The sequence below is a fragment of the Danio rerio genome, chromosome 7 (genome assembly GCF_049306965.1).
Source record: "Danio rerio strain Tuebingen ecotype United States chromosome 7, GRCz12tu, whole genome shotgun sequence".
In the NCBI taxonomy this organism is placed as follows: Eukaryota; Metazoa; Chordata; class Actinopteri; order Cypriniformes; family Danionidae; genus Danio; species Danio rerio.
The window spans coordinates 10,539,346-10,555,566 of NC_133182.1; the positions used below are offsets into that span (position 1 = coordinate 10,539,346).

The 16,221-nt window shown below is 37.3% G+C and overlaps 1 protein-coding gene across 3 annotated transcripts in view; it reads left to right on the forward strand.

Annotated features, from left to right (window-relative positions):
* The window catches only part of fah (fumarylacetoacetate hydrolase (fumarylacetoacetase)), a 46,790-nt gene extending 38,577 nt beyond the window's left edge, over positions 1–8,213 (forward strand). For 2 of the 3 annotated variants that reach the window (XM_073906176.1, XM_021477397.3), the window contains exons 11-14: positions 735–781; positions 3,244–3,345; positions 3,846–3,963; positions 6,902–8,213. In XM_073906176.1, coding sequence (XP_073762277.1) covers positions 735–781; positions 3,244–3,345; positions 3,846–3,963; positions 6,902–6,978 — 344 coding nt within the window. In that variant the 3' untranslated portion in view covers positions 6,979–8,213. 3 annotated transcript variants of the gene reach the window in all.
* Positions 8,214–16,221: the final 8,008 nt, after the last annotated feature.

Here is a 16,221-nt window from a genome sequence, read left to right on the forward strand (position 1 = left end):
TAATAGGCTAATATTAATAGGCTAATAATAATTATAACAGGCAAAGAATAATAATAGTAATAATTCTACTACTACTACTACTACTAATAATAATAATAATAGGTTAATACTACTACTACTACTACTAATACTAATAATAATAATAATAATAATAATAATAATAGGTTAATACTACTACTACTACTACTACTACTAATAATAATAATAATAATAATAATAATAATAATAACAATAGGCTATTAGTAATAATAGGCTAATAATAATAATGATAATAATAATAATAATAATAATAATAATAATAATAATAACAATAGGCTATTAGTAATAATAGGCTAATAATAATAATGATAATAATAATAACAAGTCCAAAGACATGTGCTATAGGTGTATATGGGTAGGCTAAAATTCACCATAGTGTATGAGTGACTGTGAATGTAAGAGTGTATGGGTGTTTCCCAGTGTTGGGTTGTGGCTGAAAGGGCATCCGCTGTGTAAAACATATGCTGGATAAGTTAGTGGTTCATTCAGCTGTGTCGACCCCAGATTAACAAAGGATTAAGCCAAAAAGAAAATCATTGAAAAATAATATGAAATGTCATTATTGTCAAATTTAATACAGATTAATAGTATTACAGTGACATTTCCTCTTAGATTTAATTTGTGTAATATAAAGAAATAATAAGAATTTATTTTACAGTTCTCATTCTCAATTTTTTTTTTTTTTTTTTGCTTAGGTGAGGGGATGCGAGAAGCCACCACCATTTGCAAGTCCAATTTTAAGGTAAGAGACAGTTTTGCATTTGTTTTGCATTTGTAGCAAACCCAGACAGACAACTCTTACTGTGTCCATTTGATTTTGCATGACTTTCCTGGAAACACAGAGCAGGTGAGTTCAAGGTGCAGTAGGTGATTGTCGTCAGAAACATTTTTTGTTGTGCAAAAAAGTCTCTTTACATTCCAATAGTAATGATTAAAGTAAATGATCTAAATGTGTTTATATGTGTTTTTATATTCTGAGTGAGGCATAAAAATAAAAAATGTTCATCCAATTAAATATTGTCAGGCTGATAATTCCCATAATTCTGATAACTAGCTCAAACTGTCTGTCAACAAATGCAGATTTGTATAGCGGCTGTTCACGCATATCCGCCATTAGCTCGTGCACGCCTGCATGCGCACTTCTTATCCATGTGCAGACGGGCAGACAGTTGATGTGACTTTTCAGTTTCATAAGGACCTTTTACTGCATCGATAATGTTGATTTTTATTTTGTTTAACAACAAAACATGAGTAAATAGCACTATTCTGCCTAGCCTGCTTTACTGAGCTGAAGTTGGTTTTAAATTCACATTGGTTCAATTTTGAACAATGACAACCTGTGACGTGCTGAACTAGCATGTAAGTGTGGCTTAGCAATAAGTGGTTTAATCATACACTAATTTCAATGGATCGCGTGCTTATGATTTAATCTTTTTCACGGCATTATATATTTGCTACATGTGCATCAATAAGTGGTCTTATACAAGTTTTGCACCATTGCTTCATTTGCATAATGCCATTAGTGAATTGAGCACTAAAACCACACAGACTGTGCGCTGCAAATAAACAAAAGCCTCTTTTTTTCCTCTCACTGCCTGCTCTGCTTCGGCTCTGATGAAAAGCCATTTCACTGCAGCAGACTGTGAATAACAGGGTCAAGTCAAAGTTTGAGTTGACTTTCGGGAATGCATCTTAGATTTATATCTCTCTGGTTTTTGTTCTTTATTCTTGTGTTGACAAATGCTCAATATAGGGTTTCTTTGTCTTTTTGTGGTCAGAGGAGAATAATCATACTTTACTGTCATTTTAGTTAATGTTGAAATAGTTTAGTTAGTTTTGAAATGTTGAATTGAAATAAAAAAAATACACCATTATATAATCAATAATCATATTTTATTGAGCCTTACTTGAGTTAATGAAAAATGTATTAGTTTAACAACAACAGCAAATGACCATAACCTTGGTATTAAGTTAGATAGATAAATAAATAGATAGATAGATCGACGGACGGACGGACGGACAGACGGATGGATGGATAGAGACAGACCGACAGATAGATAGATTGACAGACGGACGGACGGACTGACGGATGGATGGATGGATGGATGGATAGATGGATGGATAGAGACAGACCGACAGATAGATAGATTGACAGACAGACAGATGGATGGATGGATGGATGGATGGATGGATAGATAGATAGATAGACAGACAGACAGACAGACAGACAGACAGACAGACAGACAGAAAGACAGACAGACAGACAGACAGACAGACAGACAGACAGACAGACAGATTGACAGACAGACAGACAGACAGACAGACAGACAGACAGACAGACAGACAGACAGACAGACAGACAGATAGATAGATAGATAGATAGATAGATAGATAGATAGATAGACAGACAGACAGACAGACAGACAGACAGACAGACAGACAGACAGACAGACAGACAGACAGACAGACAGATTGACAGACAGACAGACAGACAGACAGACAGACAGATTGACAGACAGACAGACAGACAGACAGACAGACAGACAGACAGACAGACAGACAGACAGATAGATAGATAGATAGATAGATAGATAGATAGATAGATAGATAGATGGGCAGACTGATAGATAGATGGATAGATAGACAGATAGATGGCTGGATGGATGGATAGACATTAAATAAACTTTTAAAGATAAGTAAATAATGGACAGACAGACAGACAGACAGACAGACAGACAGACAGACAGACAGATAGATAGATAGACAGATAGATAGATAGATAGATAGATAGATAGATAGATAGATAGATAGATAGATAGATAGATAGATAGATAGATAGATAGATGGGCAGACGGATAGATAGATGGATAGATGGATAGATAGACAGATAGATGGCTGGATGGATGGATAGACGTTAAAAAAACTTTAAAGATAAGTAAATAATATATAGATAGATAGATAGATAGATAGATAGATAGATAGATAGATAGACGGATAGATAGACAGATGGATGGATGGATGGATAGACGTTAAATAAACTTTAAAGATAAGTAAATAAAATTTGACTCCACTTTTTTATTTACTGCCAGCAACAAAAATCTCCAACAAATGTAATGGACTATAGTATCGACTCATGTAAAGAAAGACCCCTGTGCTCTGTTTGTGAATGCCAGCAGCAGCAGTAACCTGTGGTGTGTTTTTCAGCACATGTACTGGTCCATGAAGCAGCAGCTGGCGCATCACACAGTGAATGGCTGCAACGTCAGACCCGGAGACCTGCTGGCATCAGGAACCATCAGCGGACCGGTGCGCAACCCACTGATGCACGAACCCCGACCAAACCAACAGTCTAGACATAACACACATATAATAACTGATTTCTAATAACTGATTTATTTTATCTTTGCCATGATGACAGAACATAATATTTTACTAGATGTTAATGATATTCAGCTTAAAGTGACATTTAAAGGCTTACCTAGGGTAATTAAGCAAGTTGGGGTAATTAGAAAAGTCACTGTATAATGATGGTTTGTTCTGTAGTCTATCGAAAGTAAATACTGCTTAAGAGGGCTAATAATATTGACTTTAAAATGGTTTTAAAAATAAAACTGCTTTTATTCTGGCCGAAATAAAACAAAGAAGACTTTCCCCAGGAGATAAAATATTATATTAAATATTGTGAAAAATTCCTTGATCTGTTCAACATCATTTAGAAAATATTGGAACAAATTTCACAGTAGGGCTAATCATTTTGATTTCCACTGTATGATGTTTATTGGATCTCTGTATTTGTGTTTCTGCAGGATCCTGAGAGTTTTGGCTCTATGCTGGAGCTCTCCTGGAGGGGAACCAAGACCATCGACCTTGGTGGAGGAGAAACCAGGACCTTCCTGAAGGATGGAGACGAGGTCACTCTCTCAGGTCTGTGTGTGGGTTGTTTTTATATCCCGTGGAGGCTTCGGGTGCGTTCACACCTGTAGTTTGTTTCTTTTGTTCTGAAACGGGAATTAAAATAGTTACAGTGTTTATTTTGTTTGTGGTGCGGTTCGCTTTCACATGGCAGAGATTCTAAACGGACCAAAACAGTCAAGAGAGTAAGCTCTCCTCACGCTGGTCAGAGTTTCACGATTTGTTTTTCAGAGTCCCACGGGTAGTTGTCAGTTCGTCATTTTAATTTATGATAATGAACAATAAGACATTATAAGCGAAAAGCTGCACTTTAATTTTGACATTCACAGACATAGTCATCAAATATATATTCAAGAGGTCAGACTTTCTAAACAGAACCCCATCTCAGTTGTCAGGGTTGTAAAAGTTTATCTACTAAATCAATCAGTCTATCAAAATTAACATTCATTCATTCATTTTCTATGGCTTTTCCGGGGCCGGGTCGCGGGGGCGGCAGTCTTAGGAGAGAACCCCAGACTTCCCTTTCCCCAGACACTTCCTCCAGCTCTTCCGGGGAGATCTTAAGGTGTTATCTCGAGAGACATAGTCCCTTCTGTGTGTCCTGGGTCTTCCCCAAGGCCTCCCTCCGGTGGGACATGCCTGGAACACCTCCCTAGGTAGGCATCCGAAACAGATGCTCGAGCCACCTCAGCTGACATCTCTCGATATGGAGGAGCAGCTGCTCTACTCCGAGCTCCTCCTGGGTGTTAGAGCTCCTCACCCTATCCATAAGAGTGCACCCTGCCACCCTTTGAAGGAAACTCATTTCGGCCGCATGTATCCGAGATCTTGTCCTTTCGGTCATGACCCAAAGCTCTTGACCATAGGTGAGAGTAGGAACTTAGATTGACCGGTAAATCGAGAGCTTTGCCTTTCGGCTCAGCTCCTATTTTACCACAACGGACCGGTACATCGATCGCATTACTGCTGCCGCTGCACCGATCCGTCTGTCAATCTCAGGTTCCATCCTTCCCTCACTCGTGAACAAATCCCTGAGATACTTAAACTCCTCCACCTGGGGTGAGGAATTTCCTCCAACCTGGAGATGACAAACCACCTTTTTCCGGTGGCTAGAAATAACAGATAAAGCAAGATTGCTGTCAGATCATGAAGCAGTTCAATGTTGATCTTTCTTTCATGGTGTCAGAGCAGAAATGAACAAAACAACAGGCCTAATACAAAATATTAAAAAATAAAACATGGAAAAATATCAGATGGTAATTTCGGTCAATTTTCCTAACAGATAAACAGCACTTGGTAATATTTCAGCATGCTTTCACTATCATATTCAATATGAAACGCACATTTCAGGGTTTGTACGGGTGCTGGATATCCTGGAAATTGCTTAATTTTTAATATAGTGTTTTCAAGGTTAGGAAAGTGCTTGGATTTTGGACAGTGTTTGAACCTGCTTGAATTTGAAATTGTAGGGAACGAAATTGCGACCGTTTTGGTTGCATATGCACCTGAAATTTTATCTATGCGAGCTCAAAATATATTGTGGGAGCATTTGTACGAGTGCATAAAATTGTTGCCGTCCGACCAGTTTTCACTGCAAAATGTTCACCAAATGCTCATATATAGGAGACATTCACACAGAATGCATATTTGCACCTAAAAACGCCAAATGAAGCGCTCAGGAATAGTAAAAAACAGACATGTCCAAAGTATTCAACAATTTAAATTAAATTTTCATATTGTGTAAAATAGTACAATGGATTTAAATGTGAAAAAGTGCAAACAGCATATATAAACGTAATTTACCGCGATTGTAAGGTGCTTGAAAAGCTTAAAAATGCACATTAAAAGTGCTTGAAAAGTGCTGAAATTTGAAATTGGAAAAGGTGTAAGAACTCTGACATTTGCAGGTAGGAATGACATCCCGCCCTAATCATAAGTCTTTCTTCATATAACCGTCTATTACATTTCCATAATACACTGTAATTTAGCCTGGTTTGTTAGTTTGTTGGATCGTTTTGCTTTCTCACCACAATCGATCCGCTCCAGAGTTATTTTAAATGATCTGAGACCACCTCATTCAGGCGATCATGGGCAGATTGACTAACCTTTTATTATGTTAGGGGCTGTTTTTGCCCCATTGACTTCCATTATAATGACATTTTTTGATTGCAAAGCCATGACAGCATATAGTTATAAATTCTTGATTGTTGCTGGTTTGTGAATTTTGATCAACGGATGGTAGCCAACTGAAATGAGAGCATGTGTTCGAATTCACAAGCATGCGTCTGGGTGAGGTTTCTTTCTGTTCTTTTATTTATTTCATTATTTCTTTCTATTTATTTGTCATACTTTCTATTTATTTATGTTTATTTATTTGTCTTTATATTTATTATAATTTTTCTTTTATTTAAATTGATTTATCTATTTATTTGTATTTTTTATTTTATGTATATTTTATTATTTTATTTTTATTTACTTATTTATTTTTATTTATTTATTTATTTATTTATTTATTTATATTTTTTTGTATATTTCATTATATTTATTTATTTATATATTTATGTATTTTTTATATGTATTGCTTTATATTTATTTCTTTATTTCTTTATATTTATATATTTATATTTATATTGATATATTTATTTATTTTTATGTATTTATTTATTTATTTATATTTATTTGTTTATTTATATTTATTTATTTATTTATATTTATTTATATTTATTTATTTATATGTATTTCATTATATTTATTTATTTATTTATATATTTATGTATTTTTTATATTTATTTCTTTATATTTATGTATTTATATTTATATATTCATTTGTTTATTCATTTATATTTATTTGTTTATTTATATTTCTATATTTCTTTATTTATATTTATATATTTATATTTATTTAACTGTGTGTGTGTGTGTGTGCGTGTGCGTGTGCGTGTGTGTGCAGGTTATTGTGAGGGCCAGGGTTTCCGAGTGGGATTCGGCCTGTGCGAGGGGAAGATTCTTCCTGCCCTGCAGCAGTAACGCAACTCACTCTCTCTCCACACACACACACACACACACACACACACACACACACACACACACACACACACACACAACACACACAGGCTTGAGGAAATACAGTATTATTCATGTCCTTTATGACTGTGTAAAAACAACGTCAATCACATTTTTACATCCATAATGCAATGAATTGTAAAACAGAATACCCAAAGGGACAGTTCTCCCAAAAATGAAGATGTAATCGCTGTCAACTCTCCTTCAAGTGACTATTTAAGGGCCCACACCTTTTTGGGGCTCCCGGAGTTACTATTAGGGGGCCCAATCAAACCAATCCACATCCCAATTTTTCAAAATATCTGGCACTCAAATAGAGTTTTGACAAGTAAAAAACCCCCCACCTTACAACAAGCCCCCCTTTCTTCAAGAATGTTGCCATAGGGCCCGTGTCGGCCAGTAGTGCCCCTGCCTTTAACTATTTACTTCCATTGCAGGAAAAACAAATACTATAGATATCAATGGTTGCCGGTTTCCAACATTTTTCAAAAATATCTTCTTCTGTGTTCAACAGAAACAAGAAACTCCAGATTTTTGAATAGGATAAGTAGAATGTCACTTGATTTTATACATCAGATTGTGAAAAGTGTTTTTTAAAGGGACAGTACACACAATTCTGTTATCCTTTACTCACCTTCTACTGCTAAAAAAACTGCTTAAGTATCTTTCTTCTGTTGAACAACAAAAAATACAGAAGCATGTTGGAAAACGGTTTACAAATTTCGACAGAAAAAAAGAAAATGATACCGATTTTGAACCATTTTAGACCGAGTGAATCAATGGGCTCAAACTGAATTCCTGGAGGGCCGCAACTCTGCAGATTTTATCTAAATCTCACCTGCCTAATAGTCTAGTCTTGAACTCCTTGATTAGATGTATCAGCTGTGTTTGATTAGGGTTTGAGCAGAACTGCGCAGAGCTGCAGCCTTCCAGGAATTGAGTGAGACCTATGGAGAAAATGGTGAGTGCAGTTTCTGATGTACTATTTAATAATTGCATTATAGAAGTGAATATCAAAACTGGTTTTCTTTGGATAACTTGTTTTTCTTAAGAAAACATTTTAATTAGGTCATTATTGACTGAACGAGTCAATATTTATGCAGTTCTGTTGGCTTCTGCAGAAATGACACACTTGAACTACTTTGTTGTTCTGTTACTGAAAAATAATGCAATAAAGTTACTGACTCCCTTCAAACTGTTATGCTGTTTCTGTTCATGTTTCTGAGCTGGTGATCAACATTGACTGAAACTGAAATCATAAACCTGATACTGTTTTACTAAAGTTAATTAATTTTCCTTCAGGGGAAAAACAGCGGAATGAACCATATGCTTTACACAGCGACTGCCCTTCCAGCTGCAACCCAGTACTGGGAAACACCCATACACACTCATTCACACACATACACTATTGCCAATTTAGTTTATTCAATTCACCTATAGTTTATGCGTTTGGACTGTGAGGGAGCACCCTGAGGAAACCCACGCCAACATGGGGAGAACATGCAAACTCCACACAGAAACGCCAACTGATCCAGCCGAGGCTCGAACCATTAACCTTCTTTCTGTGAGACGACAGTGCTAACCACTGAGCCAATGCAAATTGTGCACAATGCATTACGCTATTTTTTTATTTATTTATTTTTGCAAAATTGTTGTTTGTTAACTATTTATGTAATAAAGAGCTGCTTAATGCTGTCACGAACTCAATGGCATTACTTAGAATAAATGAAATGAACACACTTAAAGTGTGTTCTTGTAGTGTTGTCTGCCTGAGAGTGTCAACCAGGTGAAAGTGTTTCCTGTGCGGAGTTTGATTGAGTCTTTGGCCTGAACTGAATCCTGCTGGAGGACGTCCTGCTCAGATCGAGGAGCAAACTGATGCTCCTGATCCACCAACACGAAGACTTAAGGGTAATTTTTAAAAAAAAGATCTTTTATACTGTATGTTTATGGATTTGTTTTTATTTATTTTTTGCTTTTATCTTAATGTTTTTAATTTTTTTTAATTGAGCACATACTATGATAGTAACCTCATTTTCTTTTTTTAACAATTCTGTTCTGTTCTTTTTTCAATCCTACTACCATGTTTTTGTTCTGATCGGTGGTTCGTAAAGTGGTTTGCTCCACATGGATTGTGTTTTGTACATTTTCAGTATAAAATTTACATATTTATGAGCATTTATCTCAATTCTTTCTCTTTTCTTTCTTTCGTTCATTTGTTTATTCTTTCTTTTTTTTCTTTCTTTTTTCTTTCTGTGTTTGTCTCTCTTCTTTCCGTTCCTTCCTGTTTTCATTCTTTAATGTCTTACTTTCCTTCCATCCTGCCATAATTCCTGCCTGTCTGTCTTAACTTTCCTCCTGTAAATATTTCTGTCCTTCCTACCTTGTTTTTCTTCCCTGCTTTCTTTTCTTCCTTTTTGTCTTTCCTTCTTTTCTTCCTTAGTTCCTTTTTTCCTTCCATCCTGTCCTTCTTGCCTGTCTGTCTTTCCTCCTGTCTGTCTTTCCTTTCATCCTGTCTATCTTTCTGTGTCTTTCTGTCCTTCCTACTTGTCTGTCTAAGTTTTCCTCATGTCTGTCTTCGCTTCCTTCTTTCCTTCCTTCCTCTCTGGCTTTCTGTCCTTTCTACCTTCCTGTCTACCTTCCTTCCTGTTATCTTTCCTCCCATCCTCTCTTGCTTCCTTTCTTCTTTCATTTTTTCTAATCTTTTCTTCTGTCTGTCTTTTCTTCCTTATTTCCTTTCTTCATGACTATATTTCCGTCCTTCCTACATTACTGCCTTCCCTTTTTCTTTTCCGTTTTCTTCCTTCCTTCCCTCCCTCCCTTCTTCCTTCCTTCTTTCCCTTACTTCCTTCTCTCCTGTTTTTTTTTCTTTTCTTCCTGCCCTTCTCTTTTCTTCTGTCTCTCCTACCTTCCTTCCTGTCTATTTTTCTGTCCTTCCTACTTTCCTGTCTGTCTTCCTGTTTTTCTTTACTGTTTTCTTCCCTTCTTTCCTTTCTAACTTTCTTTCCTTCTTTTTTGTCTGTCTAATCTTTTCTCCTGTCTGTCTTTCCTCCTCATTTTCTTTCTTCCTTACTGTCTATGTTTCTGTCCTTCCTACCTTTCTTTCCATTTTTTCCTGTTTTCCTTACTTCCTTCCTTTTCCTTCCTGCCTGTATTATTTTTTTCTAATGTCTCTTTCCTTTCTTCTTTTCTTTCTTGTTTCTTGACTATCTTTCTGTCCTTCTTACATTCCTGTCTTTCTTTCTTTCCTTATTCTTTCCTGTTTTTTTCCTTTCTTTCCATCCTTCCGTCTGTCCTTTCTTCTACCCTTCATACTTTTGAGTCTGTCTTCCTGTTTTTTCTTTTCTTTCTTCCTGATATTCTTTTATTCTTCTCTGTCTGTCTTATCTTTCCTTTCTTTTTGTCCTTCCTGTCTATCTGTCCTTCATAACATCCTGTCTGCCTTCTCATTTTTCTTTACTTCCTGCCTGTCTGTCTTGTCTTTTCTCCTGTCTTATTTTCCTTTTTTCCTTTCTTCCTGTCTATCTTTCTGTCCTTCCTACCTTCCTCCCTCTCTTCGTTCCTTCCCATTTTTCTTTCCAGTTTTCTTTTCTGTTCTTCCTTCCTTTCCTTTATCTTTCATCCTGTCTGTCTTTCCTTCCGTCCTGACTTTCTTTCCTTCCTGTCAGTTTTTCTGTCCTTCCTACCTTCTTGTCTGCCTTTTTTCCAATTTTTCTTTGCTGTTTTTTCCTCCTTCTTTCCTTCCTTCCTTCCTTCCTTCTTTCCTTCCTTCCTTCCTTCCTTCCTTCCTTCCTTCTTTCCTCCCTCCCTTCCTTCCTTCCTTCCTTCCTTCATTTCTTTCTTTTCCTTCTTTCCTTCCTTCCTGCCTGTCTTTCTTTCCTCCCTTCCGGTCTATCTTACTGACCCTCATCCTTTTTTTTCTTCCTGTTTTCCTTCCTTTCTTTCTTTTTGAGTTTGTTTAGCATATTTATCATTTCACAATGTATTTTTATCAGATGAGGGCCAAAATCTATGGTAAAAACTTTGAGTTTGCTTTGATTTATTAGTATTGTATGCTCCTCCAACTCACCTGTCCAGAATAAATGTCAGCACAACAGAACTATTTAAAAGATTTAATATAACAACAAAAATAATGCATTTTAATAGTGTATTTTATGTACTTATAAATTAATAATATACACCACGTTTATGTATTTGTTTACATAATAGTTCCTTTTTGTCATTGGACATGTGCATGTTATGCTATGATAGGAATCTATTAGTTGTGAATGAATAGTCGTGTCCTGATCTTCCAGCAGGACCTCGTGTGCTGAATCACTGCTGTTTTTCTCATGCAGAATCAGCGTACAGATGAAGTGTGTGTGTGTGTGTGTGTTTGTGTGTATGTGTGTGTGTGTCTGGTCTGGAGTCCTGCAGCGGTGAGATTATGATGAGTTTCTGTGAGTCACAGAGACACTGCGGGTCAGATACACAACACTTCACTGTGTGCGTGTGTGTGTGTGCGCGCGCGCGCGCGCGCGTGTGTGTGTGTGTGTGTGAGTGTGTGCGCGCGTGTGTGTGTGTGTGTGTAGAGAGACAAAGGCAGCGATCAGTGGTGTTCTCTCTCAGTGTGCGTCTCTTTGACTGCTGTGATCAGGCTGTAATAGATGAATCTCTGCAGTCTCACAGATGGACCTCTGGCTCTGCCGCTTGACCTTTCACTCTCTGAAGGAGAAAAGTAGCTGATGAATTCCTGAATATCCTGTGAGTATCCTGTACTTCCAGTAACACCATTAAACATACAGGGCTTAGACAATGAAACTGAAACTCCTGGTTTTAGACCACAATAATTCATTAGTATGGTGTAGTATGGCCTCATTTTGCTGACAATGCAGCATCAATTAGTCTTGGGAATAACAGATATAAGTCCTGTGCAGTGACCAGAGGGATTTTGAGCCATTCGTCTGTCAGAATAGTGTCCAGGTCATACGGGATGCTGGTGGAGGAAAACGTTTCCTAACTCACTTCTCCAAAACAAACCAAAGGGCTCAATAATATTGAGATCTGGTGACTGTGCAGGCCATGGAAAATGTTTAACTTTACTTTTATGTTCATCAAACCACTCTGCCACCAGTCTTTCTGTGTGTATTGGTACATTGTCATCCTGATACACAACACTGCCTTCACGTTGAATGTTTGACCCATTGGGTGCACATGGTCCTCCAAAACGGTTCGGTAGTCCCTGGCAGTGACATGCCCATCTAGCACAAATATACAATCATATGGCAACGCAAACCATCGCTGATTCAACACCATTTTAATAATAAATGTATCCATAGGATATACTTTACAAAGTTCATAATATATATATATATATATATATATATATATATATATATATATATATATATATATATATTTATGAGCAATATCACATGAGTAGCAGTGCGATATGTTTGTATATTTGTATATTGGCACTGGTGGGAGGCCTAGTGCTTTAATGCCCCATCAGTGACTAAATACAGCGATATCGACTGCTACGAGTGTGATATTGCGTTTATATCACAGTTCGACATCATAATCGTGTGCATAAATAAGAAAATCAAATACGGAGAGTGTCAAAAACGCTTTTGTATGAGGAACTACTTTCTTCCGTAGCAGAAACCATTACTAATTCAGCAATGTCACTTTAGAGCTAGTGTTTGATTCTCCAGCGTAATGTCTAAAATGATGACAAAATGGGTGATTTTGCTCACATTTTAAGATTATAAGGCTGAACAGCATGAAATGCCATCAGTCTACAGAGATTTCCCAGCATTTCTATGTTGCAATGGGGAGATCACAACAATTAACCTTGAAAAAGCTAAAGCAAAGCAAACACTAGCAGATTACTATGGTATAAATACAGCACTACATACAGCACTACAACATACAAAAGAAAATAGAAGTCACTTAATAGTTATTATGTGGTCTCTGTCACCTTCTTGTGGCAAAACATCAACCATTTATTTCTTTCCTCTGCTCAGTAAGATGAGGTTAATGGCTGCCAACCCGCTAGATCTCAGAAATTATAGATATTTAAAATAGGCACAATCTTTATAATTAAACTGCATAGTTGCAATCTAAGCAACTACCTTCTCACTTTACAATATGTACTTTTAACGACAGCTGCAGTATTTGTCAAACTGTAGTGATTTTATTTTGTAACTCTATGTGGGCGGAGTAATACACAGGAACTGAAGAAGCTGTATGAGTATTTATATATTTATAAATATAAATCGGCACTGGTGGGAGGCGTGCGTTGGCACGAGGCCGCAGGCCGATATACAGCCATATCACACTGCTACGAGTGTAATTTTGAGTTTATACAACAGTTTGACGGCATAATTGTGTATATAAAAACAAAATCAAACATGGAGAGTCTCAAAAACCCTTTTGTATGAGGAACTACTTTCTTCCGCGTTGGATTCAAATCATAAGCTGAAAGTTAAACAGCTGAGCAAGCATCTTTTAAAGATTCTAACGATATTTTAGATCTGTAGTGTCTGCTTGTTGGTGGCTGTATGTGGGCGAAGTAATACACATAGGGTAAAGAGGCTGTACGGGTGCTGATATTACATAAATATATCACGGTTATCAGCCAATCAGATTCGAGAACCAGACAGAACTGTTGTATATATATATATATATATATATATATATATATATATATATATATATATATATATATATGTTATATATATATATATATATATATATATATATATATATATATATATATATATATATATATATATATATATATATATGTTATACATGTTATAAACATGTTTAAAGTAAAATGCACTTGGCTTAGTCTTATGTAATGCAGTGATTTTCAGGCACACAGTCTGTTTTAATACTACTTTGGAGTAATGAATATACAAAGTGTGTGTGTGTGTGTGTGTGGGGGGGGGGGGGGTACTGAATGTGTGCATGTGTGTTTGTGTGTGTATACATTGCACTGCTTTGAAATGCACACTAATCAATCGCATCCTCTGGTTCAGGGTGTTATAAATGAAACCCACGAGAGACACTTTTTATCAATGCAGAGCGACATTATGAATGCAAATGTACAAAACATCAATCATTTCCATTTCACGCTGCATTTACAGACGCAATAACCTCCGATTTGGAGAACAGCCGCTGCACAAACACTCACAGAATGAGACCTTTTCATTCCAATAGCAGTACTTTTTCAAGAGTTTGTGTTTCTTTTGATTTTTTTAATTCATCAATGAAAATTAAAAAACCATTAAGAATAATTCTTGTGTTTCTCGAGCAGAAAATCAGCTGTTAGAAGGATTTCTGAAAGATCATGACACTAAAATTATGCTAAAAATTCAGCTTCGATTCACATGAATAAATTACATTTTGCGACATATTTAAACTAAAACAAGGATTACTTTGAATTGTAATAACATTTAACTAATTTTCTGTATTATCTACAAGTGGCAACCTCCCGCTCTCCCTCGTGAATACGGAAGTAACTGAAACTGCAGTTCATCAAACTTCCACTAGTCCTGGATCCATATGGACAGGGCCGGCGCGTCCATAGAGGCGACCTAGGCAGCTGCCTGGGGCGGCAGTATAGAGAGGATGGCATCCGCGACACCTTCCTTACCACCCGAGTCCTCAGTTATGTCCGCGACACCTCCCTCACCACCCGCGTCCTCAGTTATATTCGCGCATAGGCGACAGAGTAGAGAGGGCGGCGTCAGCGACACCTCCATTAGCACCCGCGTTTCCTCAGTTGCATCCGCGCATAGGGCGGCAGAACAGAGGTCAGCGACCCCCGCGCGTCCTCGGTTATATGCGCGCATAGGGCGGCTGATAAGAGAGGGCGGCGTCAGCGACACCTCCCTCAGCACCTGCGCGTCCTCAGTCATATCCGCACATAGGGCGGCAGAATAGAGGTCAGCGACACCTTACTTCATTTTCATAACCGGTCACTTTCGTTTTCACATTGGGGTTAAGGGCGGCGTGATCATCCTCTGCCTAGAGCGACAGTTCAGCTTGCTCCGGCTCTGCATATGGAGCAGATTTCTATTGAGCCCACTGTTAAAATGGCCAACTTTACAGCAGAAAAAAGGTGTTTACAGCCTGGTACAAAGAACGAATTTGGTTCATATAGCTAATATTACCCTTCATGACAATTGTGAGGGGGTTGTGAATTTTGTTTTTTTATAACTCATCCGTTATTAAGTCTGCATAATTAAGGGCGTGGCCACTTGAGTGAAAGCTAGGTCTTGCTGGTCGCCGTCACTTCACCTCAGCTCATTCCGGCTGATTAGTTGCTGAACTTGGCATATTCATCATATTTTTGTGTTGTTTTATGTGGCTTTAAACAGTCAGTTGCCTTTTGGAATTATTTTTTACAATTATCAGATGATATGGCATGCTGTGTGCACATAACCGTGCTCACAAACCATTCACATGGCCTCCAATTCTCAGGCAAGTGAAATTATATACTTATATACCATCTCTATACATGTATTTGTTTTATTTAAGATCATTTATAATTTTCTTTAGGCCTGTTATGCACTCCAGAATCTGTCAGATTGATTAGCTGTAGGTAGAACAGTCATCTGAAACGTTGTCAGTTGCATTTACTAACACAGACTATATTTGAAGTATTTGGAAGTAATTCGTGCTTTCCTCCTGTAGAAAAACGTCATAAGAACAATGTTTAGTGGCTCAATGTATTACAACAGTGTTTTTAAAACGCTAAACACTTTATTGATAAAGTGTACAACCAAGCACATGTGGTCAGAACACAAACGAGTCGCAGGTATTGAAGTATTAAGCATTTCTCACATAGGAAAGCCAGTCTAACAAAAATGCTAGCAGGCGTCTGTAGCACCGCTCATGCTCCACCTCTTTGCTCTTGTTTGGTATCCCCAGGCCAGTGCGATGACGCGCGAACAAAATGGCGATGGTTGGCCACGCCTACTGGTAGCTTCTTTTGGGTTCTTCAGAAACCTATGGGTGACGTCGCGGATACTACGTCCACATCTTTTACAGTCTATGATTATTTATAAAGTTTTCTTGAACACAGAAGACTTTCAAAAACATTAAAAACATCACCAGCCCCAAGCATTTGAATGGTACAACAGCAGCACATAATTGCTGTTAGCATAATTGAGTTAGTGCCGCGGAGAGCCTTTACTTGCCGCTCATGAATTATGG